General features: G+C 41.9%; 1 protein-coding gene across 1 annotated transcript in view; it reads right to left on the minus strand.

Annotated features, from left to right (window-relative positions):
* CCDC170 (coiled-coil domain containing 170) overlaps positions 1–25,099 on the minus strand; it is an 86,150-nt gene that overhangs the window by 3,873 nt on the left and 57,178 nt on the right. The window contains 4 exon segments of the mRNA XM_060030493.1: positions 78–314; positions 10,418–10,660; positions 13,004–13,177; positions 17,502–17,702. Coding sequence (XP_059886476.1) covers positions 78–314; positions 10,418–10,660; positions 13,004–13,177; positions 17,502–17,702 — 855 coding nt within the window.

Consider the following 25,099-nt stretch of genomic DNA (forward strand, 5'->3'; position numbering starts at 1 on the left):
AATGTATGAATAATTATCAAGCTTTTGAATTGCTCCATCTTTCCTAAGTCAGGTTTCACTGCCAGATTTCTACCCACCTGCTTTTCTCTCTCTTCTGCTTCTTCCAGAGATTTTTTTAATGTCTTCATTTCACTGGTTACCACTTCTAGCATGTTTCTGGCCCTCTCTTTACTCTCCTTAGCCCCATGCTCTGTAGTCTCCAATTCTGATTTGACAGACAGTAGCTTTTTCTCAGCATTCTCCTTCATCTTTTCCAGTTTGTCTCTGGATTTATTTAGGTCTTCAATAGCTTTGGTCTGTTCCAAAGTTTTAATCTAAGCAGTCAAAGAGAACGCTGATAATTTCTTCTGCATTTATTTAGGAAAATTGTATGAACAAGACAAATCAGAAGTCAGTGGGGACTTCCTGGTGGCACAGTGGTTGGGAGTCCGCCTGCCAACACAGGGGACACGGGTTAGATCCCTGCTCCGGGAAGATCCCACATGTCACGGAGCAACAGGACTCGTGTGCCACAACAACTGAGCCTGCACTCTAGAGCCCCCGAGCCACAGCTACTGAAGCCGTGCACCTAGAGCCCATGCCCCGCAACAAGAGAGGCCACCGCAGTGAGAGGCCCGCCCGCGCGCTGCAGCAAAGAGTGGCTCCCGCTCGCCGCAACTAGAGAAAGCCCGCGCGCAGCAATGAAGACCCAACACAGCCAAAAATAATAAAATAAATAATAAATTTTTTTAAGTCAATGAAATTCATTTAACAACTCCTTTCATGAATGAAGAACTGAATCCAACCCAGTTATACAGACTCTGCTAAGCATATAGACTGGACGAACATGTCTTAAAGCAGTTATAGTTTATGAGCAAATATTAGAGTATCATTATGTGGAAGATTGATGCGATGAAATGGTATAGATAGCATGATTCAGGGGTTAAATATTAAAACAAAGTCTGTGGTACTCACACATAGACTCTACCGAGCTCCACAGGGAAAGCAACTTGCACTTTTTACCCCTGCCAAGGGGTCATCCCTGGTATACAAACATTAGAAAGAGCAAAATGTCTCCTCACTTGGTGATTTACCACAAGGAAGCCCCACTTAAAATCTCCGTGGCAAGTCATCAGTGCTGTGAGGGAAATTAGCAGTTTTTCTGAAAAAATGTCTTCTGACTTTACCAATGAGTATATGGGAACTGAGAGGTGGCCACAACATTCACTGCAGGCAGGAGGCAAGGGTGGTACCTCTCTCTCAGAAGCTATCCCAGGATCTTAAAGCCAAAACAGAGCGTCCTCAAGTACGAGGCACATTTGCTTTATTAGTTTAGTATTTAAAACTATACCAGATCTGCCGACAAAAAGAATCTGAGTCAGAGGAATGAAGGTCTGATACATACTATAGCATGGATGAGCTGTGAAGACATCACTATACGTGAAATAAGCCAGACACAGAAAGACAAACACTGTCTAATTCCACTCCTGTGAGTTACTGGCGTAGGCTAATTCATAGAGCCAGAATGCGGAACAGAAGTTACTGGGAGCTGAGGGAATGGGGAGCTCTTGTTTAACGGGCACAGAGTTTCAGTTTAAGATGATGACCAAGTTCTGGCAATGGACAGTGGTGACGGTTGCACAACAGTGTGAATGTGCTTAATGTCACTGAATTGTACATGTGAAAATGGTTAAAAATGGTAAAATTTTATGTTCTGTATATCGTACCACAATTTTTTTAAAAAAAGAATTGGAGGTCGTTTTGCATAATTAGGCACGAAGTTTTTTAACTGACCATTCAAAATAAACATGAATGAGGTACCACTTATCCACTTACAAAGATAGGTAGTAACAAGTGTTGGTGAAGAAGTGGGGAAACTGGAACGCTCCTGTACTGCTGGTAAAATGCAAAATGGTGTGACTGCTGTGAATAACAGTTGGCCAGTTTTCAAATTGTAAACATAGAGTTGACTTATGACCCAGCAAGTCCACTCCAAGGTGCATATATGCAAGAGAACTAAAAACTTACGTCCACACAAAACCTTCACAAGAATGTTCGTAGCAGCACTATTCATAATCACCAAAAACTGAAGACAGCCTACATATCCATCAGTGGACGAGTAGATACTATATCCATGCAGCGGAGTATGACTCAGCAATAAAAAGGAACGTAGTACTGATACATGTTACAACGTGGATGAACCTTGAAAACATTGTGTTAGGGGAAGTAACTCAGTCACAAAAGACCACTTATTATATGATTCCATTTATATGAGAGATCCAGAAAAGGCCAGGGGTTGGTGGGAGTAGAAAATGGGGAGTAACTGTTCCCCATTTCTTTTTCAGGTAATGAAAATGTTCTGAAATTAGATAGCAGTGATGTTTATAAAACTCTGTGAATATACTAAAAATACTGAATTGTACACTTTTAAAAGGGTAAGTTTTATTATATGTGAATTTATCTTGATAAAGTTGTTATTGGAAAGTACATTTACAAAGAAGCCTTTAAATGCATCAAAAGAAATTACTTTGAAATAAAGAAGTACACGTGGGATGGACAAAGCGCCAATACCAGCAGAGCTCTGAATTTAGTTCTGAGCCTCCTAACAGTTCAGACAAGGCCTACAGGCATATTCTCAAAGAAAAAGCATAAATTTGTGTTTTAATTTTGTTGAAAATCATTTAAAGGTTACATCTGAAAGTAATAAAAAGATACCAAATAATGAGCGTTTGCTGATTTCTCCCTTCCCCTTTCATTTTATCCCTTCTTTCCTAAGAAAGAAAGACGCTTTCTTACTGCATCTACTCCCAGCCTGTTGTTCCCAGGGCAAGTCTGAGTCACGGGGAGAGTGTTGGGGAAGAAGAAAGCCTGAGAGACTAAATTGATCTACCCGATAAAAAGCTGAGAGAGGAGTGGGAAGAAAGAGCCTCTGTCAACTAGGCTGCAGGAAGTGTTTCTGGATGAAACTTGGGATGATGGAAGAGGGGCTTGTGAGGAGATATAGGTGTCATGCAGCAAGGAAACAAGAGGGAGAGAAAACAATGGGAAAGACACTTTAAAATATTGCTACTCTTGATGAATGAAATCCTCCTTTTTCTTTTTTCCTTTTTGTTTTGAGTAACAATAATAAAGCAACATGAGCATTTAGTTTCTGGACTGCTGATTATTTATTGATGAAGGATTCTGAGATTGTTGCAATCTACCCAGACTACATTTGGAGGCTACTGTCAGAGATTAAAATCTTGACAGAGTCTCGGGGTCAGAGCTCATCTTCATGGAGACTGAGCTCCAGAATTACGGCGTAAGGAGCACAAGCTGACCTGACCTAAACTCTGAAGGGTCCTCCAACACTTCTGGAAAGTCAGAGGAACGGTAGAAGCTATTCTAAGATTGGAAGTATGACACGATACGGAGGAAAGGTGCCTGCTTGGGACAGGGATGTCAAGATGGAAAATCAGATTTATACTGTCTGGGTAATGTCACTAAACTGAGAAAGCTTGAGTCAAATACCTAAACTGGAAACTTGTTTGTACCTACTATCACACACACAGATTCTTAAGAAATTAAATTCCTTTCCAGGCAGAGAGGAAGTCAATGGCAGACACTCTTGGACAAGTTCAAAACTTTTGAACTGGCTCCATGCAGGAGAGAGGAAATCTCTTGGGAAACTGACAGCTGCTCGCAATCCAGAAGGTGTAAGAACTACTGCTGTAGCTTGGGAAATATGCAGGAAATAAAATGCCAGCAACAGCTGGGGGAAGGGATTCGGAGTCAGCTTTTTCGTCAATGAACCAGCACCAGTAGGGCAAGCACTTGAGACAAGGAAATGGCACCCACGAAGTGCAGGTCTGCAGGGGCCAACCTTGGAGATCATTCATGGATTCCAAGTTATCAAAACCCGTATTTGAACGTGGACTGTATATTAGTACGAGTATATTCGAATATTATCTCAGTGTAGATTCCTGAGTGTAACGACTGCACTGTGGTCACACAGAAGAGTTCTCTTGTTCTTAAGATATAGCGGGTAAGTATTCAGGGATGAAGTGTCATGATGTCTGCAACTTACTCTCAAATGGTTCCTCTCTCTGTCTCTCTGTATCTCTCTGTCTCTCTCATTAGGCAAAATATAACAGTAAGTAAAATGTTAACAATCTACATGAAAAGTAAAAGAATGTCTGTTATGCTATTCTTGCAACTCTTCTATAGGTTTGAAATTTTTCAAAATAAAAAATTGAGAAGGGAGCTTTCCCATGAGTGATCGGTGCATGTATAATGCATCCTATCAGTAAAAAATTCTGAATATATATGTACATTTATTTATAAATTATATGAACAAGTGCTCTAAATAATACATTGTGTAGATTTTCAAATATTTTACAGATAGGGGACATTAGATGAGTGAAATCAGTATCAATTTTAAAACAAGGTTATCTCCCTTTGAAACATAAAGATTCCCTTCACATGCCAACTATCTCAGTGCTGCAGAGAAAACATGGGGCAAAGCAAGAAGTTTCTGGGATCGCTATGTTGCATTATAAACCTTACATTAACAGAAGAGGAGATCCATTCAGCCTTTCTACTCAGATTGCAAAAACATTTACAGTGGGCCATCTACCAAAGGAGATGGAACACAGCTTGGAGAGTTAGCAGCACATAAATCAAGTCCTAATGAGAAAAATTTACAGCCAAGAATTTCTCAAAAATGTGAGACTTTATCACAATCCTGAGGGCTGCCTGAATTCTTGTTGTCAGGGAGAAAGTAATGGACTCCAAGCCAAGCCACCAAGACCGAACTGGGAGTCAGCGGTAGGAAGTAAGCCTCAGCCTCCTACGTCAGATCCAGCAAATGAGACTGCTGGGAGGATGGGGGGTTGGGGGTGGGGGAAGGGGGCCAAGGCAAATGGGCTTCTTAATCCAACTACGGGAGCTTATCAGATCCAGCCCAGAGTTCAGTGAGAGACTGTGCCCACAATTTTTTCCCAGTGGGACAGAGACGGTCATAAACAAGACTGATGTGCCACTCAGACCCCAGCGAGGATGGACCAGCTTCCGAGTCTGCTTCCCTTCCAGTGAATAACATATCTGGCATCTGCCTCCTTGAGGGAAAGCGTTTCACATCTGGTGAACAACTCTCTCGTGTTATAAGGGCCAAAGACCCTGAAAGAGAAGGTGATTCGACGTAACATCGGACCTGTTGAATCTGCCAGAGGATGTGAATTCTCCACCTAGAGGGTTTTTAGGAGATCACACTGAAAATAGGACCCTGCGGGAGCCAGGCGCTGCAAGAGGGCTCTCTAAAGGGGGTGGGACAGCAGCGGGGGAGGGTCACCCAATGATGCTGTGCCTCTCCTCAAAGAACCACAGAGATTTCACTAGGAGGAAACCACAGCACAAATCAAAGGAAGATGCTCCACTCTGCGGGCTGAGCACACCCCAAACCCCTCCGCAGCACCAGGGAGGTTCTTCCTCACAGGTTCTGCTTGACGTACACGTTCAAAGTGGGGCGAGTTCAGGGCAACTCAAGGTCCATGGATCTACATAATCAGAGCTGAGCTCATGATGGTAGGTTTGGGGAAAATAATATAAAGAAAGGCCGCACTGGTTAGATTGGAGAAAGTTCTGGAGTGTGGGAGGAGCATGGGAAGCAGCTACCTTATGTGGGAGATTATCAAGAAAGTGAGAAAGCAGAAGAGAGCTTTGCTGGTGGCTGAAGAATGTTACCTTCTTTGGGTGTTTCCTTGAGAGACTACAAGGAAGATACTAATGGCTTTCCACTAGTTTTTGGTTGTCTGACTACCAGTCTTCGGCCACAGCTCCCTACTAAGATTGAGCGACATGGTACAGGCTGAAAGCTCACCACCAAGTATCTCTTCTTCCTTTTTTTATTACTTCCCAGAATAAAGACCCATTTCTTAGGCTGACTTCATCTAAGTGAGCCCCAGGGACTAAGTTACAGCCAACGAAGACTAAGAAGTGTTGTATTGTTCCTGGAAAGTGGCATACAGGATGTCCTTCCACCTTTCCTTCGGCCTGGTGCCTGGAATGAGGCCAGCAGCTAGCTTGCACTAAGAGGTGGCATTGAGGAGGAAAGTTATTGCTGGATGGTGAAGCAGAAAGAGAGAACAAGCCAGGATCAGTGATGAACATGAAGCTATCCTACTAAACGTGGAACGACTACGTCCATGCTTCCTTGCAGTGAGAAAGACGTAAACATCTTTCCTGACCAAGCCACTGTTATTGTGTGTTTCAGTCTACTCAGCTGAACCTATTCATAACCCATGCCGGCTACAAAGCAACTAGCGTTGCTTTGGGCAGATCCCTAGAAACAGAAAGTAGATTACTGGTTTATGGAGTTTGGGGAAAGGATGCATATGAAGGTTTTTGTTTTAGTTTTGGGAGGTGAGGGGATGACGGACATGTTCCAGAATTAGGGAATGGTGACAGCTGCACAACTTTGTCAATATATTAAAAACTACTCAATTTTGTACTTTAAAAGAGTGAATTTTGGGAGTTCCCTGGTGGCCTCGTGGTTAGGATTCCGGGCTTTCACTGCCATGGCCTGGGTTCAATCCCGGGTTGTGGAACTGAGATCCTGCAAGCCACGCGGCACAGCCAAAAAAAAAAAGTGAATTTTATAGCATGTGAATTATATCTCAGTTTTTTAAACGAAACACATAGAAATGTGTCCAAATTATTACTTTGTATCAACCCTCTCTAAATGGTGAAATTAATGACTAATTTAGTAAGAGTGCCCCCCCCAACCCCACAAAAGACATGTCCACCCAGAACCTCGGAATGTAGTCTTATTTGCAATTTGCAGGTGTAATTAAGATAAGAAGCTTGGGGCTTCCCTTGTGGTGCAGTGGTTAAGAATCTTCCTGCCAATGCAGGCGACATGGGTTCGAGCCCTGGTCCAGGAAGATCCCACGTGCCGCGGAGAAACTAAGCCCGTGCGCCACAACTACTGAGCCTGCGCTCTAGAGCCCGCAAGCCATAGCTACTGAGCCCGCAAGCCACAACTACTGAAGCCCGTGTGCCTAGAGCCTGTGCTCCACGACGAGAGAAGCCACCGCAATGAGAAGCCCGCGCACCGCAACCAAGAATAGCCCCCACTCGCTGCAACTAGAGAAAGCCCGCGCACAGCAACGAAGACCCAATGCAGCCAAAAATAAATTAATTAAGTAAATTTTTTAAAAAAAGATAAGAAGCTCAAGGTGAGATCATCCTGGATTAGGGTGGGCCCCAGATCCAATAATGAGTATTCATATAAGATACAGAAAAGGAGAGACATACAGAAGGAAAGGTGACAATGGAGACAGAGATCAGAATTCTGCAGCGGTATGCCAAGGGTTGTAGGCAGCAACCGGAAGCCAGGAGAAAGGCATGGAATGGTTCCCCTCAGATGCTCCAAAAAGAACCAACCCTAGCAACACCTTGATTTCAGACTTCTGGACTCCAGAATTGTGAGAGAATCAATTTCTGTTGTATTAAGCCACTCTATTCGTGGCACTAGGTTACAGCAGCCCTAGGAAACGAACCCAAGAAGGCCATTTTTGCTAACGTCAGAAATACTGCTTTATGGATAGTAAAATTAACCCAGGGACAAGCATAGGTGATGTACAAAGATGGAGAATTGATACCATCAGTCTGTCTTGAATACTAATATGTCTCAAGTAAAACAATAAAAAGCTGTTTTGTAGTTGAAATCTTATAAGTTCATGAAGTTAGCATTTACTGTATTAGTTAGCATTGGTGTCATTTACTGTATTAGTAAGTTATAGAGATCTCTGTTCCTTACTGGCAGGCAGACTTTGCACTCTACTTAAATGTTTAGGGGCTGAGTGATTGCTGAGTCAGTCAAATCCAGTCTCTTCTATACCTTACCTGTAGAAATATGTGCACCTCTTTATGCAAAATAAAACAACAAATTAAACACACAAGCCAACTTTATTTACTTTCCTGTCTCTCCTTCCCTTTTCATCCATGTATTCCAGAAGACTAGGCCGCCATCTTTGTTTCTACTTCTCTGTCATTTCTCAGCCTACTGAAACCTGGCTTTTTGTCAGAGCCTTCACTCACTACCACCATGATCTGCTATTATACACGCTCAAGCCTTAGATGTCCCAAGGCCAAGTGTAGCAAATAGTCATTCAGTCTTCATCTCACGGCTGCCCTTGATGCTGTTGCTCACAGCCTTATTCTGGAGTCCCTTTGCTCTCCTCATATCTCTGTTTCTTTTTAGTCTCTTTCCTGACAATTTCACTCATCTTCTTGAAATTCCCCAGCGGCTCCCCAGGACCCAGATGAAAAGTCCAAGCATCCTCGCGTGACACACGAGGCCCTGTGTGAGCTGGCCCTGTCCCCTGTCTGCTACCCAGTTTCTTCTCCCAGTGCTCCAAACCCCGGAAATTATCACGGTGTTAGCAGCAGCCAATCAGCGTTTCTATCCACCTGCTTATTGCATTTAATTATCACTCATTTTCATTCTCTTCTCCAATCTGTCTATATTTCAGTTATTCCCATTCTACCTCCACAATGTTTACCTGTCCACATGTCACCTATGTGATCCATTTTCTTCTTTAACTTAACCACCTTTTTAACTTAAAGGAATTTAATGATTTTAAAGGGAATTTTATATGATTTCAACAGAATGTGCCACAAATGGGAGATAACAATAAAACAAACACTGTATTAACAATAAAACAAAACGGTATTTGTAGGTACTATTGCTGGTACTCAGCACTGAGCATAAGGCTTATTCTTTGTTTAAAATGTAGACCAGCAAGTGTTCTAGGACATAGTAACCTCTAAGATTTTCTCCTTCATGGTGAAAGAATTGAAAGAAAAACTAAAGGGAACCCATTTTTTACTTCAGGATTGAACATCATATAATACCCCATCCTGTATCTCCTAGAAGCATTCTGTATACAGAATGCTTCTGCTCTCTTCCCGCTTCCACTCTCTTCCCGCTTCCGCTCTCTTCCCGCTTCCGCTCTCTGCTACACGAAGCGTGGGCTCCTCTCACCGCAGCACCACTTCTAGTTCACAGGGTTGTCTTGGCCCAGGCCTCCTATGGCTACTCTCACTACACTTAGCCGGGATCATGGCTTAGCGCATCTGCCTGGGAACCTCTGATGGAGAGTCACTGTGTCCCTTACTTGAGTGGGCCACCGCCACCTGCTCCCACAGTGTGCTCTCTTGAGCACATCTTTAGCGACCTTCCGTATGCCCCAAGAGCGCAAATGGAACTTCAGGCCCCGGGGCATGGGTGCGATCTAGGCCCCCTGCGCCTGCACCTCCTGCAGCCCCTGCCAGCCAGGGAGGGAGCAACTGTGTGCTGACTTCAGGGCACATCAGTGCTCCCTGACCCACCAGACACACCCCCCAAAGGTCAGTCTCAAGGTATGAGATGGGTGTCCAGGATACTTACTTCTGATATTTTCTCCCCCCCCAGGCACCCTATCAGATGCTTTCCCTAGCCTCCCCCTTCCTTTACATTCAAGTATGTCCACTCCCCTGGGTGGAGTCTGCCCTCCCCTTCTCTAGGGAAATAAGCCTTTACCTAGTGGCCTCCTCCTGATGCCAAAAGGGCTTCAGGGGGAAAAAAGCTAATGACTCAGAAGGGAGAATAGAGTGGGAAATATGCCCTAAAATATTGTCCTGCTACACAGATTCAAGTGCTGGCTTCATTCCAGATTCCTTTTCCCAACTGGTCTGTGTCCAGATTCAGAAACATTCCAAAAGTCCATTTCAGAGCCCGTGTCTGCAAAGAGCAAGGACATCATCGTTGCCCACTTTCACGACACGGGTATGTGCCAGGGGTGACATGCGTACATGAAGTTATGTATTATGGCCAGCGGCACACATACGTGATATTGAAATATTTTTATTAAATCCCAAGTTCTAATTTCGTTCTTCTCTGTATTCATTAGAAGCCGAACACCCCGAATCCAGGAATCACACCACCCCAACCTGTCTGCCCTCTTCACCATTTGGTGTGACACATCGCACAGCACAACCCACACCTGTCTTGTCAGTGAACACTTCTGTTCATTGTCTCATTTTCTCTAAGCAAATTCCTATGTGAAAAATCCCTACATGATCCCTACCATGATAGTCACCCACACTTTGAAGAAATGCTTTTATTTTCTGTACATCACATCACCCCTTTGACTGACTTTTTGACTGACTTTTCACCCCTTTTTGACTGACTTTTCACCCAGCAACTATGGCTTCAATTCAAATACTGAAGAGACACGAAATTGATCGACTCTGCTGATCTGTGGAATATTTGCATTTTTCTCACAACTCTAGAAAATCAGAGGAGATTTTCAGCTTTTTTTTCCTGGTGTGTCCCTTTTAAGGCTGTCACGCTTTTGCATAAACTTTTATGGAAACACACACAGACAGTGACAAGGAAATGCAGCTGAGCACTTGCCTGAAGCTCACTGGTGTCAGCCAGTTTGGCTTTGAGGTCAGTGTTCGATTCTCGACACACGCTCAGCCCCTTCTGCAGCCTCTCCACCTTCTTCTGCAACTTCCTGATGGTGACATTGCCCTCGTCCCCCTCCACGGCCGATGCCAAATGCACCTGCTTCTCCTCCTCCAGCTGGGCTATTTTTTGCCAGAGGAGGTTCATGTGCAGCTCTTTGCTCTCCAGTCTTTCTTTCTGAGTCTTTAGCTGGTTTAATACAAACAGGGATTTTTTTTTTAATAATCATTGAATAGTCAGTAAATATAAATGAATTACTCAGATAACGTTGATCTTTATCTACACTTCAATAAGACTAATTTGTAAACCATCAGATTTTCCTGATTGCATTTTTCTATCCCTATTTTTCCAAGCATTAATTTGGTAGCTGCAAAGTATGAGACAAAAAGAGCCACAGAAAATGCACAAAGGAGTAGGCTTTCAATGTCTGATTCCCTCCAACATTATGTGCATCATAATAAAAATGTAAAATTACTTTTAAAACTACTAAAATGGGCTTATCAAGAGCAGAACATAATAAGACAGACAAAATCCTCTCCAACACCCCACGGCAACTATACTGCTACTGGTCTTTTCTGAAAGAAGACAAAGTGTAAATTAGTACCGAAAACCCAGTGCGACTACTTTCAATCACTTAGAACCAGGTTGAGTGGCACCAAACGTGGGAGTTGATATATTTTTAAAGTAAGCTATATGAAGGAGATTTTGAGGAAAGCTTTGTTTATATATTGAAAATCTTAGAAATAGAAGGGACTTCAAGAAGGCATTGCTTCATTAGTGTCTTTACTATACGCCAGACCTTATACCATCCACAAACCAGGCTGAAGAGGGTCTGCAAATAGCACTTAGCATCGACGGTCAAACTTGATGAAAGAAATTGTAATGGTTTTTAGAAAAAGATTATGGACTCTATGAGGAGAAAAAAATCCTCCTGGGCTTCATATGTCACAATTAGTGAGTAGAATATTAAGTACAGGAACCTCTTTCATCTCTTACAAACACTGGGAATTGGAATCGTGTAGAATTATAGAATGTTAGAGCTAAAGACCATCCCATTTTCCCTAATTATATATTCTGCATTAGTAAAGTGTTTGAAGGTGTGAAGGGCTTACTGAAATGAGGGCTTAAATATCTTGTCTAACAGTGACAGCAATGTCCATGCCCACATCCTTTTTTAACAAGGCGCTTTTAGTATTTCTCTAACTAAACTCCCTTTCCTGAGCTTCTTCATGTCAAATTTCACTCTACTGCAAATTTACCATGGTAAGTTCTGTACGCTAGTCATTTTAATAATTATATAATACTTAAGAAGGAATAATATTGGATATTGAGGAAAAATCAATTATCTGAGAACTTCAGAAAGAATTGTAGCTCAGTTTAATGTCTCTGATGGTACTAGGGGTTGTCTGCTTTCTTTTATAAAATATTCCTTAAGATACAGTAAATGGAGAAGAGGTCAAATATGAATAGAGCATCTTCTATGAACCAACAGTACAAAAATGCTATTTATTAACAACCTCATGAGGTAGGCATCATCCCCATCTTAAATACGAGGAAACACAGAGAAGTATATAATTTGCCCAATGTCACACAGCTTGGTTGAACCAAATTGAGAACCCAGATGTGACTCATTAAGCAGCCTATACACGATAATTCTACCATAGAATTTTCTCCTAAGAACTATTCTAAGGACACATCTGTGTTTTCCTATTTCTTTCCCCAATGCCAATAATTACATAATAATTATGTTTTTATGTTTCATCCATTCATTTATGTAGTCTAAACTGTTTCTAAGTCTTCCTTTGAGTGAGTGGAAAGTAAACTCTTCTCCTCTCTACTTTCTAGTGCAAGAGAGCTTATATAAAGGTGAGACTGCTAGATGTTGTCCAGCTCTCCTCTTCTCCCATAGTCATAGAAACAGTGACTTCTTCAGCTTGACAAATGGCTACCCAGAGTAAAGGCTACAGTTCCCAGCCTCCCTTGCAGCTAGGTTTAGCCATCAGAACACATTCTAGCTGTGGGATATAAACACAAGTTCACATAGAAAACTCTGGGAGCCTCCTTTAAAAGACAGCTCATGCATGTTCTTTTGCATCCCTCTTCTTCATCCCTTTCTTTTTTAACCTTCTGCCCGGAATACAGATATAATGGTTCTAGGCACCACTGTGAACCATGACAATAAGGACCCTGCTAGGGATGGGCAATTACTGAGCTGAAAGGAGCCTGGGTCCTTGGAAACTTTACAGAGTAGAGCTGCCAACTCACTCTAAGCTGCTTACCTCCAGAAATGGATGTGAGGGAAAAAAATACCCAAAAAAACCCCTTCTACTTGTTTAAGCTATTCACAGTCAAACATAACCTTAGATGATACACTTACTTTCCCTTCAGACTTGAAACAGAGACTCAGCTTCTAAATACATATTTGTATAATATGTTTCCTAGCCACACTGGCAAATATGGTGGAAATAAATTATTTTTCAAGATTTAAGTTTCTCAGAATTTCCCTCTCTCAACACCAGCAATATCCCCTACCTTTCTCTGTAAACTGTAGGCGACCGTCTTGTTTTCAATGACTGTGCTGCTCTCGAGGCGGACCAGCTGCTCTGTGCGAGCTAAAACTACATCCAGACGCGTGTCGAAGCCAAGTGCAGCAGCCATCTGGTCCAACTTCATCTTCTCTGAAAGCTGACCCAGAAATTTAAAATACTAAACCCAAGAACAAAAATGAAAATGGGACACAAAAGTAGAGTTAACAGGTGATCTCACAGAATCCTTGTGTTTCTCCCAAGCTTACAGGTAGTTCTCATTAAACCCAGTACAGAGCCCAGCCCCTGACTCCAGTGCTTGGTGATGAATTCTTGAACCACCTTGCCCGCTCCACGTTCTGTTCCTTGTCCAAATTCTCTTGACTCTCCTGGTCAGGGGCCTTGATGTTCAGTCTAACATTATACACTCTTCTTAACCCTGCCACCTGACAAATGTGGCACGCTCCTGACTGCATCTGAATCTCTCTGCTTTGGGTACATGCTGCTGCTACCATGACCCTCCCAGCTCCTGGGATCTACTGGCTAATCCAGCCCCTGCGATCCACTCATCCACGTACCTTCCATGGAAATTTTGTCCACCTAAGTGGGTCCTGGCCTCCAAGGTGGAAATTGACCAATTAGCTGGTTGCCATTTTACACTTCTTGGTTTCTACAAATCACGCTGAAACCAGAGCTCTCCATACAAACAAACTTGGGCAACATTTTTGTTTTTGTAAGTTAAAATTCTTTAGAAAATGTCTTTAGGGCTTCCCTGGTGGCGCAGTGGTTGAGAGTCCGCCTGCCGATGCAGGGGACACGGGTTCGTGGCCCGGTCCGGGAGGATCCCACATGCCGTGGAGCGGCTGGGCCCATGAGCCGTGGCCGCTGAGCCTGCGCGTCCGGAGCCTGTGCTCCACAATGGGAGAGGCCACAGCAGTGAGAGGCCCGCGTACCTCAAAAAAAAAAAAAAAAAGAAAATGTCTTTAAAAGTTTTTAATGTATCAAAGTTAAAGGAACAACATTCTAAAATTGAGCTGTATCAGGGAATTGAGCTGTAACAGGTTAAAGTTACAAAACTACCCTAGGATCCTCCTCCACTTGATTTCTGTGGCTTATCTCATCATGCCAGATATTAATCCTTACTAAGTGCTTGATGGATAAATAAATCCATCAATGAGCTTTCTATAACATAATTTCATGATCTGGGTTCTATCTTTGAAAGTTCCTTCTCATTGCAATAACTCATCCAACTGGCATTTTTAGGCAATTACATGTTTAAACAAGTATAAAGTATCATTTCCTGATGACTAAAGCACGCCAGCTTAAAGCACAGAGCTATCCATATTTCAGTCATCAGAATGAAATTATTTGTAAGTGTATATTTTCCAATTTTGTTGAAAAGCATACGTAAAACTTCATCTCTCCTGTAAGTCACAGCCGTTACAGACATTGCTGCTGTATTGTGTGACAGGACCACCACAGGCTGTTTTTGTCTCTGAATCATCAGTTTGTCACTTCTTTTTTTGGCTGTCTTGGGTCTTCGTTGCAGCGTGTGAGCTTCTCATTGCGGTGGCTTCTCTTGTTGCAGAGCACGGGCTCTAGGCACGCGGGCTTCAGTAGTTGTGGCTCGCAGGCTTCAGTAGTTGTGGCTCGGGGGCTCTAGAGCACAGGCTCAGTAGTTGTGGCACACAGGCCTCGTTGCTCTGCAGCACGTGGGATCTTCCCTAACCAGGGCTTGAACCTGTGTCCCCTGCATTGGCAGGCGGATTCTTAACTACCGCGCCACCAGGGAAGCCCCAGTTTGTCACTTCTTAATGTTGGGTCAGCCCCCCTCATGGACTATTTCATTTCTAATCTATGCAGATGAAAGTGAAATAACTGCTACTGTTTGTATTTTAAATAAAATAGAGTCGGTACCTTTCATGCGAAGGTATAAAAGCCTCTCTTTCTATTTCTACATGTGACCCATCCACTCAGTATTCAAGGATCTACAGCAGGCCAAAGGGGATTAAGGCAGGACTGAGCCAAGACCCCACAGAGAAAGTGCCTTTTCAAGGATCTTGGCCAAGCCTCAGAAAGTTAACGTTGCTGACAGGATTCCTGTACATTTTGTTCATTTGAATCACAGTGTAGCATGAATATATTCTATGTCGTATAAACCTCAATTACCTGTATTTAAATTTAATCTCTATACACCTTTGCTTTTCAATCTTACATGCCTACTATTTAAATTTACCTCAATTACCTGTATTTAAATTTAATCTCTATACACCTTTGCTTTTCAATCTTACATACCTACTAGCCTTACTAGGCAGTAAGGCAACTATGACTATTTTATAGGCAGTTATCTACGAGAGATTCACCATGGGCAGAATCAGTTTACACAACTTGATTGCATGACTGAAAGCTGTTTTGGCATAACCTCAATTAAAATTAATGAGTCATCCTAGTGAAGGCGGGAAGAGACAACGATCTACCTAAAAGTCTTGCCTTTGATATGCTTCTTCTATTATTTAAATAATATTTATTGATTCTTGCTCTAAGCCCTGGAAAAATCCAGAAAAAATGATTTCCCCGGGCCTCAAGAAGTTCTGAGTTGACTGGAAAAGACAAATTAAGACATGGATACAAAAAGGGTGATTAGTGCCGTGACAGAGCCAGGTACGTGTTGCGTGAAGAACTAAGCCTCTGAGGAAAGGCTTCCAGAGGAAGTGGCATTGGAGCTGAGTCTTGAAGGGATAGTTATTTCTAGAAGAAGGTAAGGAGAACATTTTCTCAGAGAGACCAGCAATGTGCAATATGGATTGCCTCTAGACTCTCAGAGCCACTCTGCCTGCAGAAAAACCTTTCTTTGAGTCAGAACCCTCCTGTGGCTTTCCATTACCCACAGGATAAAGCCTCACGTAATCAGCCTGCCCTACCTCAGTTATTCCTGCCACCTTGAGAGCTGCCTCCTGCCTCTGCCTCGGCAAGCATCACGTTCCAGTCTCCCTGTCACCCTCTGTTTCTTCATCCTTCCTGCTGTCCCCTCTGCCTCAAATTCCTTCCCCACCGCTTCTGCCTGCCAAGTTCCTACTCATTCTTTCAGGCCCCTCTCACATGTGACCGCTTGTGTGAATATGGCTCATTTCCTCACACACAGAAATAGGGAAGAAGTTCCTTTATCTGAATTCCTGTCGCATTGTATACCTATCTCGATTGTAGCACTAACTGTACTCATTGTGCCCTGATTTGCCCATCTCATCCATGACACTAGGATTTCCCACAGACGCCTCTTAGGCATCTTTGCATATCCAACCCTCAACACAGGCGTGGTGTGTCCTCAACTTTTTTAAGTACAGAGGATGAAAATGAATGAGTGTCCAGAGTACAGATTTTTCAGCTGAAGAGTATTTTTCATGCCAAACTCTGCACCTATGCTCTTGAGCCCATCTGTCTCTTTTTCTTCCCCTACAGATGCCCGTGACAAGGTACAAACATGTACCTTGCCATTCTGTCCGATAAAACCTTGCTCTGATCCTGTTCATAGCTTTGGCTTCATGCCTCTTTTCTCTTTGGTCACCAGCCTTGGTAGTCGTATAAGTCTCTAGCCCTTCTCTTCCTAGTCACCCCTCCTATTCTCCACCGCTCTACCAAAACTGCCACTCAGATGTCACCAATGGTCTTCCCAGGGTCAAATCTTAAACTTAGACCCCATCTCTTCTCACTCTACCTTCCTTGTCGCCACTATCGTTTCTGAGTCTCTCCACACTGCAATCCCAGCTCCACAGTGATGAGATCTTTCTAAAATACTGTGATGTTCAGAAGTCACTTATTACACGTCATAGTCTACAGAATAAAGAGAACTCAATCTTCATAATCCAAGCCATTCCAATCTGCTCGCCTGTCAGAGCCTCGCCAAGAATGCCACGTTCCAGCCACATGGCAACAGCTACTCTGCGCTCTCTGAATATACTATGCACTTGCAACTTTCATGCTTTTGTTCAAACTGTCTCCCCTACAGTATCTGCTCTTTCTCTCCACTAAAACCCTACTTATCCTTCGAAGGTGAACTCGATTATCTCCTCCACTGTAAAATCCTCCCCTCATCCAGAATTTATCACTCCCTTCACTGGACTCCTAGAGCACTCTGTTGATCAATACATCTATTATAACACTTATAGCCTTATAGTACAGCAAACTATTTGAATGTCTGTCTCCTCTACTGAATCATGAGGTTTTATGGTCAAGAACTGCGTGTTATACCTTACCCCCCAAACCTTCAGAGTCTCATATATAACAGACGTTCAATAAATACCTGTTGAATTTAATTGAATTAACTTGAATCAAGGAAGCTCCAAACAATAGCAAGGAACACCAAAACAACATCCACTGTTCCTTGAAATTTACTCAGAACTCAGAACTTAACCAATCTACCAAAGTACTGCAAAATTCAAAATATTTCCAGGTGAAATTTTATACTGCAGCAGATGTTTCCACCCACAGACATGCCCTCAGGTTATTACTTTTTGCTTCTCGAAATTCAAGTTGTCTCGCAAAACGTCTCCAGAGACCAGCTCTCCCTCCAGATGTGTCAGCTGACCCTGAAGAGTCTCCAACTTCTTTTCTGCTTTCTGGGCTCTCTGTAGAGCTCTCTGGTGAAACCCAGACTCATTTCCCAACTGTTCAACAAGCTCAGATATTTGGGCTTCAAGCTGGGAGACCATCTGGAAACAAAGAAACAGAACAAGGATAAGCCTTGTTTCAGATTCAACAAAGTGTTAAAATCTACTGCTTAGCCGAAGGGACAAAACTATTTATAACACCAGCTTCCAGATTCTCTGCAACAATTAACTTAAAAAAATAGGTAATGGATAGCTGTATTTGCCTCTGCCTGAAATAAATCTACACTCGTTAGCTAATAAAATATTTTACTGGTATTTTTAATTTTTATATAATTCCTTAAACAGGTTCCTCGAGAAGTATTTCGGGAAAACACTTACTCCTAAAACTACTATTAATTTAGGAGTTTCAAAGCTTAGTTGGAAAAAGAATTCAGACAGAAAGTACTTTGAAAACTTTTGAGTTTTCAAAGTACTTTGAGTTTTCCAGAGAAACTCTTTCACCACATATACCAGATTAAGATTATACAATGAGGTAATCTTGATAGGTAACCTTGAGACATTATCAGGAATTCAAGGGCAGAAAGATATTTTTTCAAGCTTTTTTTAGAACTTTCTATTGCATATTGGTTACTCATGCACTGAAGTGCAGTGGTACTGCGTCTGTGCTGAATAGTTTTGGAGTAATGTCATCGTTTCAGCATTTGAAAGGGCAAAATTCCACTAATATAATGACTCTAAATACGGTCAATAGCAGAGTATAAGAAGGCAAGGAAATCTGATCACCACCTCCTCTTCTAAAGCATAAAACCACTATTTCTCCATTAAAGGACCCAAAACTCTACACAACCCCCTACCTTGCCCAACGCTTCCATCCTTTCCTGGAGTTTCCCTCTCTGTCCTGACCTTCCCTTAAACCAAGAACTTAAATTTACCAAACACCTCAAGTACACTTTGAGATTACTCAAATTGATTCTGCCAAATCCAATTTTCAGACAATGTTGAATTCGATAAAAACACCAAGTTTGAGGTGATAAATTTGTTTGGCTTTGATGGTTTATTTTGGAAGAAGAAAGGGGAAAAGTAGTAGATATTTACATAATACTCAGTACCATTCTCACAGAAATTAATATATCTTGACGGTCTCAGGCTTACAGTCTCAGGTTAAAAAAAAAAAAATTCCTGTTTGCCTATCTACAAACAACCAAATTTAAAGGCAAGAAGACATTCAAGCTGTCTTCAACTATTTTAAAAAGCGATTATATAGAAGAATAGTAGGATTTGTTGAGTTGCCCTCAGAGCTCAAGTTGAGGACCAAAAGGTATAAATCAAAGAATCTTACTCGAAGGTAAAGAATTTCCCCCAGCCCCAATAATTTCAAAGTGATACATACTCACTGTATAAGAAGATTCATTACGGACAAACACAAAAGTGTAAATAAGCAAAACTAATTCCCATGATCCCACCACCCAAAGGCAACAACTATTAATATTTTTTAATAATTTATTTGTATGTATTGCTAAAATATAGTTGAGATGTTATATATGCAATTCTGTGGGTTTGTTTTTACCTCATATTTTAAGCATCTTCACATGTCAGGCAGTGGAGTTCCCAGTCACTGGAGAAGGCTAGAATTGGGCCAATCAAGGAAGGTTAAATTACTTAATCTCTGAACTCTCTAATTTTGTCCTTCTAAGGCTCTCAAGGTCCGAGGCCTATAATTCAATTAATTCTATACTCCTTTGAGTGTTTAAAATCAGCTATTTGATGGCAAGCTGCTCAGCATCATATCCATGGAATTCCATTTCCAAAGGAAATTTATACTTTCATTATAGACTATGAGGCTTTAAGAACCTTCATTTCATGTTTCCTACCTTTAGTGCAATAGTAGGTCTGACCTTAATGCAAAAATGCATTAAGTACCATATACAAAGTAACCTACAGAACAAGGGCTATCAAACAACGTCCTCAAGATACTGGCTCCTAAGGGGCTGTCTAATGATACTATGTTGTACAAGGGATGACACATTTCTGTGCAACTGAAAATGTGGTTTCACACTGGACTCCCAGTAGAAAGTAAGTCTTTCCACCTGAAGATCCTTCCACAGTTCTCCTATCTCACAGTTCACCTGGCAAAGAGAATGAAACCAAAGAGCTAACAGATGCAGAAAATCTCAGCTGGAGAGATGGAAAACTGTGTGATCACTTAGCCACAGTCAACACGCTGCAGACCTTACCAGAGGAGAGCAAAGTCTTCAATGGAAATCAATCAGTAATGACCTTGAGCAAGTGCAGTAACTAGACTCAGAGAGTGATAATGACCCTGAAGGAAGAAGCAGACACCTGATGTAGACCAGACTGTGGAACAGGGACTTTAAAGTCAGACAGTCCTGATTTCAAGTTCTCACTCTACCACTTACCAGTGTGTTAACTGAAGCAAGAAATTAACCTCTCTGAAACTCATAGACTTTGCATGATGAGCAGCTGAGCTAAATTAGATAATCCGAGTAGCCCGGTATCCCATACCCAACTGAAGTTCAACATATTGCATCCACTTTTTTTTTATTAACATCTTTATTGGAGTATAATTGCTTTACAATGGTGTGTTAGTTTCTGCTTTATAACAAAGTGAATCAGCTATACGTATACATATATCCCCATATCTCCTCCCTCTTGTGTCTCCCTCCCACTCTCCCTATCCCACCCCTCTAGGTGGTCACAAAGCACCGAGCTGATCTCCCTGTGCTATGTGGCTGCTTCCCACTAGCTATCTATTTTACATTTGGTAGTGTATACATGTCCATGCCACTCTCTCACTTCGTCGCAGCTTACACTTCCCCCTCCCCGTGTCATCAAGTCCATTCTCTACGTCTGCGTCTTTATTCCTGTCCTGTCCCTAGGTTCTTCAGAACCTTTTTTTTTTTTTTAGATTCCATATATATGTGTTAGCATACAGTATTTGTTTTTCTCTTTCTGACTTACTTCACTCTGTATGACAGTCTTTAGGTCCATCCACCTCACTACAAATAGCTCAACTTCGTTTCTTTTTATGGCTGAGTAATATTCCATTGTGTATATGTGCCACATCTTCTTTATCCATTCATCCGATGATGGACACTTAGGTTGCTTCCATGCCCTGGCTATTGTAAATAGAGCTGCAATGAACATTGTGGTACATGACTCTTTTTGAATTATGGTTTTCTCAGGGTATATGCCCAGTAGTGAGATTGCTTGGTCGTATGGTAGTTCTATTCTTAGCTGCATCCACTTTTATCATCAGTATTACTCCTCCAGTATGTGGGTTCACTCAGTCCTTTGCTTTTCTTAGTTTATGGAGCCTTTCAGGAATTATGTTATATCGTGTTTCTCAAACTCTTTTCAGCCCATAGAGCCTGTTTTTCAACTAGAAGTCTTTCTGGTAAAGACAAATAAGGAATAAATGTGTTGAATCAGAGCTGAGGGGGTCCCTCCTGCATCCTCACCCTGGGTGGACCTGAAAGCGTTCCATGGAACCTGCAGACTCGGCAGAGTGTAACTTTTAAAAACACCAGGATGGCTGACCAGTGCAGAACCTACCCAACCTCCCTGCCAAGATTCTGGCGTCCAGAGAGGAGCAAACAGCTATGAACTTCCCTATATTCTATGCACCACAGAACTTACCTGCATACGCTTACCTAGATCTCCATGAATATGATACCACCAAGTCTTTTCAAAGTTAAATTTACATATTTTTATTCAAATAAATTAACATTCCAATCTGACTCAGTTCTTGGGAACACCAAATGCCAATGCCGGGGTGAAAATACGTGTCCCATCGAAACTGTAAAGTTCTGTTGTGTTTCTCACACCAAGAATGTGATTTTCTTTCCTTTTTTTTTTTCTCCTCCTTTTTCTTAGTACCATTTGTTAATATATCCCTGATACTCTGTGGCACAAGATGTGCCAGGGATTTCAACACTAGAGATACATGGAATAGGGCAGGGAAGAGGGGGTGGATTGTAATAAAGAATACATATCTCAATTTTTTAAAAACAAAAAGAAGGCCCTGAAATAAACCATACTTCAAAAACAAGCAGCTTGGATTTTGGAAGTGAAGTCATAATGCCCTAACAGAATTAATTTACTTCCCAAGGACAAGTAGTTGTTGATTTTTCCAGAGAGGGAACTTTTGCCCTAAGATTAAACCCAATGGAAACACGAGAGCTCAAAACTGAAGAGAGAGCCACTCAGGTCACTTAAGGGCCAGTGCCTTTTGGACATGGACAATTCTCTTCTGATTACTGAAACTAGATTTTCACTTAAGAAATACACAAAATAAGTTATCAGGAACCAATCAAATTATCCTTCCTTCTTGTCAGTACTTATGGCCAACTTTATGGACAGGCTAGCCCTACACCTGTCATACATAATAAAAGTATGACATACATAATAAAAGTTGTGTATGTCAACTTTTATTATGACTTGAATTGGGTCACCCCAAAAGAGATGCGGGGAAGTCCCCTGGTGCCTCAGAATGTGACCTTATTTGGAAACAGAATCTTTACAGAGATAATCAAGTTAAAATGAGGTTTTGAGGATGGGCCCTAATCCAATAGGACTGGTGTCCTTATTAAAAGAGGAAATTTGGAAAGAGAGACACACAAGTAGAAGGAAAATTATGTGAAGACACAGAGAGATCATGGTCCATAAGCCAAGGAATACCTGAGGCTACAGAAGCCAGGTGAGAGGTGCGAAACAGGTTCTCCCCTGCAGCACTCAGAAGACACCAATTCCAACACCTTAACTTTGGACTTCAAGCCTCCAGAACTGTGAGACAATACATTTCTGTTGTTTAAGCCACCCAGGTAGTGGTACTTTGTCATGGCCATTCTAGGAAATTAATACACTATAGAGGCTGGGAGAGCTGAAATCTCTATCTGTGTACTTTCCCAGATGCCCTTGTAGCCAGGGGTGACTATAGAACATAATGCTGGACAATTAAATGTCAAAGGAAGTCTACTTGAAGCTTCTGGGCAAACGTTTGGTTTAGGATATTGGAGGATTAAGAACAGAGCAGAATGATGAGATCAGAAGGGGGAGTGTGGGAGTTGCAGAAACATCTCAGGTCCTTTATGGCATCGGATTGCTTCCCCAGAGCTCCCACACCAGACTGGAAAAGCTCCAGTGGAGGATGTACAGCCTTGTGTGTGCTCTAAAGCAGAACAGACGAGCTGTCTAGATAAATTTTTGTAAGGTTGTACTAATTTGTCTATAATGAAGGAGACGACATGGAAATCCCTCATGGTCCTGTCCTCTCTGTACAGATCAATTCTCAGCCAGGTGACTAGCCAGTTTGGAAACATCTAAAAGTTAAAAAACAAACAAAAAAACACTTTGCCTCAAGATTCTAAACTAAAATCTGAAAACGTCACAGCTTCCTGTCATTGTGTAAGAAACCATTATTTCAAAAACACTTGTTACGAGTGTCCTGAAATTTCAGGCTGCATAACATCGAAATACTCATTTAGAATTCCTGGGAACCCGACAGTAGAACATTCCTCTAAGAGAGTGGTTTTCAACTAGGGACAATTTCACCGCCCACCCCCCAGCCCCAGGGACATTTTGCAATGTCTAGAGACATCTCTGCTTGTCACAAACTGGGGAGAAGAGGAGGTACTATCGGTATCTAGTGGGTAGAAGCTGGAGATGCTGCTAAACATCGTACAATACACAGAACAGCCTTTACAACAAAGGATTATCCAGCTCAGAACATGTCAACAGCTGAGATACCCTGCTCTAAGATATAGTAAAGCATTTAAAAAGAAAATTAGATTCTGTTATAATCAGAAAAGCATGGAACAAGCAGAAATGACTTACTGAAAAAGTGTGGGTCGTGTCCTGAGTTCTACCCCGAACTGCAACTAGAGGAGAGTGAAAATGAAGAGCGAAGAGGTAAACAAGAAAAGCAATGTTCAGTAAGTAGGAGTCACGGTGAAGGGGAGAATTTGCCAGGCCCTGAGCACAAGGGTATTACTCAAGAGTGGACTGTGTGTTTATCCACGGCAGCTGGCAGGGCGTTGCAGCCTCCTCAACAAACAGATTCATCAAACTGCAAAGCTCCCATTCTTCAGGAACATTTCTAAGACAATATATGGAATCCATTTTCTCCTGATTTTACTTGAAGAGGAGTCACACAAGGTGCCAGCTATATGCTTGATTTCAGGCTTCTAAATAGTGAGAGCAGCTACTGAAAAAAATTACAGGGTAGGAAAGGCGGACAAAGGCACTAAAAACACTGAATCATTCTCATTTTTATGAGGAGAGGGAGAAGGCATATCCAGCTTAACCAATTTACATCATTTTGCTTTAGAAAATAAACATATACTTCATGCTGACAACTTTATGCCATGTTTCACATGCTGGAATTAAAATAGTTTTAGGAAAACATTTGGGAAAATAGAAGAGGGAAGCAATAAAATGAAATGGCAAAGATCCATTAGCTGTTGGAGTACGTCTATTACTATTCACGGTAAGTCACTTGAAGTTTTTCCCAGTCCTGTAAATAATTCCCTTCCCCAATCCAGGACCTATATGTGTACTGCATCACAAGATAAACTGAGTCACTCTCAGAGACCCACACATGTTACAGGGGTGAACATTTTATATCCACAGAGAATCCTACACTTGAACAAAGGAGTCACTAGGGCTGCTCCTGGAGTACATGTGAATTTTGCAGTTTTAAAGGGAATTAAAAATGTTTTATCGGGACTTCCCTGGTGGCGCAGTGGTTAAGAATCCACCTGCCAATGCAGGGGACACCGGTTCAACCCCTGGTCCAGGAAGATCCCACATGCCATGGAGAAACTAAGCCCGTGCACCACAACTACTGAAGCCCACGCGCTCTAGGGTCCACGAGCCACTATCACTGAGCCCACATGCTGCAAATACTGAAGCCTGTGCACCTTGAGCCTGTGCTCCGCAACAAGAGAAGCCACTGCAGTGAGAAGCCCGCGCACCACAACGAAGACCCAACGCAGCCAAAAATAAATAAATAAATAAATTTATTTTTTAAAAGAAGTTTCATCACTAAAGGAAATTTACAAATGCAGCCCCGAACTTTGAGTTAGTGATCACTTTGAGTTTTTTAGGATCATTTAAAGGAGGAAAAGTGCATTTTCTCCTTTCAAGCAAAAAAATGAACTCAATAGAAGAAATAGTTCCTAATGGAATCATACATAGAATTTGGATATTATTTACCTTAAAACCTCATTAATTAGGACTTCAATAATCTGGATTTGAGGATAGTTTAAACAGAGTGTGGGCTGAAATTAACTCAGCTAAGCAAAGCTTTATAGAAAATGAGACTTGCTAATAGTATAAATAAGGTAACAAAATTAAGCAAGCTTCAATCATATGTGTGATTTCAACCATTTTTAAATCCACTTGTTAAATAGGTCCCCTGAAAGACTGTTCCAGGTACCAACACATCAGGAAAAGGAGGCGAGAAGGGGAGGAGGGGCCAG

Source organism: Delphinus delphis, chromosome 14, assembly GCF_949987515.2.
Source record: "Delphinus delphis chromosome 14, mDelDel1.2, whole genome shotgun sequence".
NCBI lineage: Eukaryota > Metazoa > Chordata > Mammalia > Artiodactyla > Delphinidae > Delphinus > Delphinus delphis.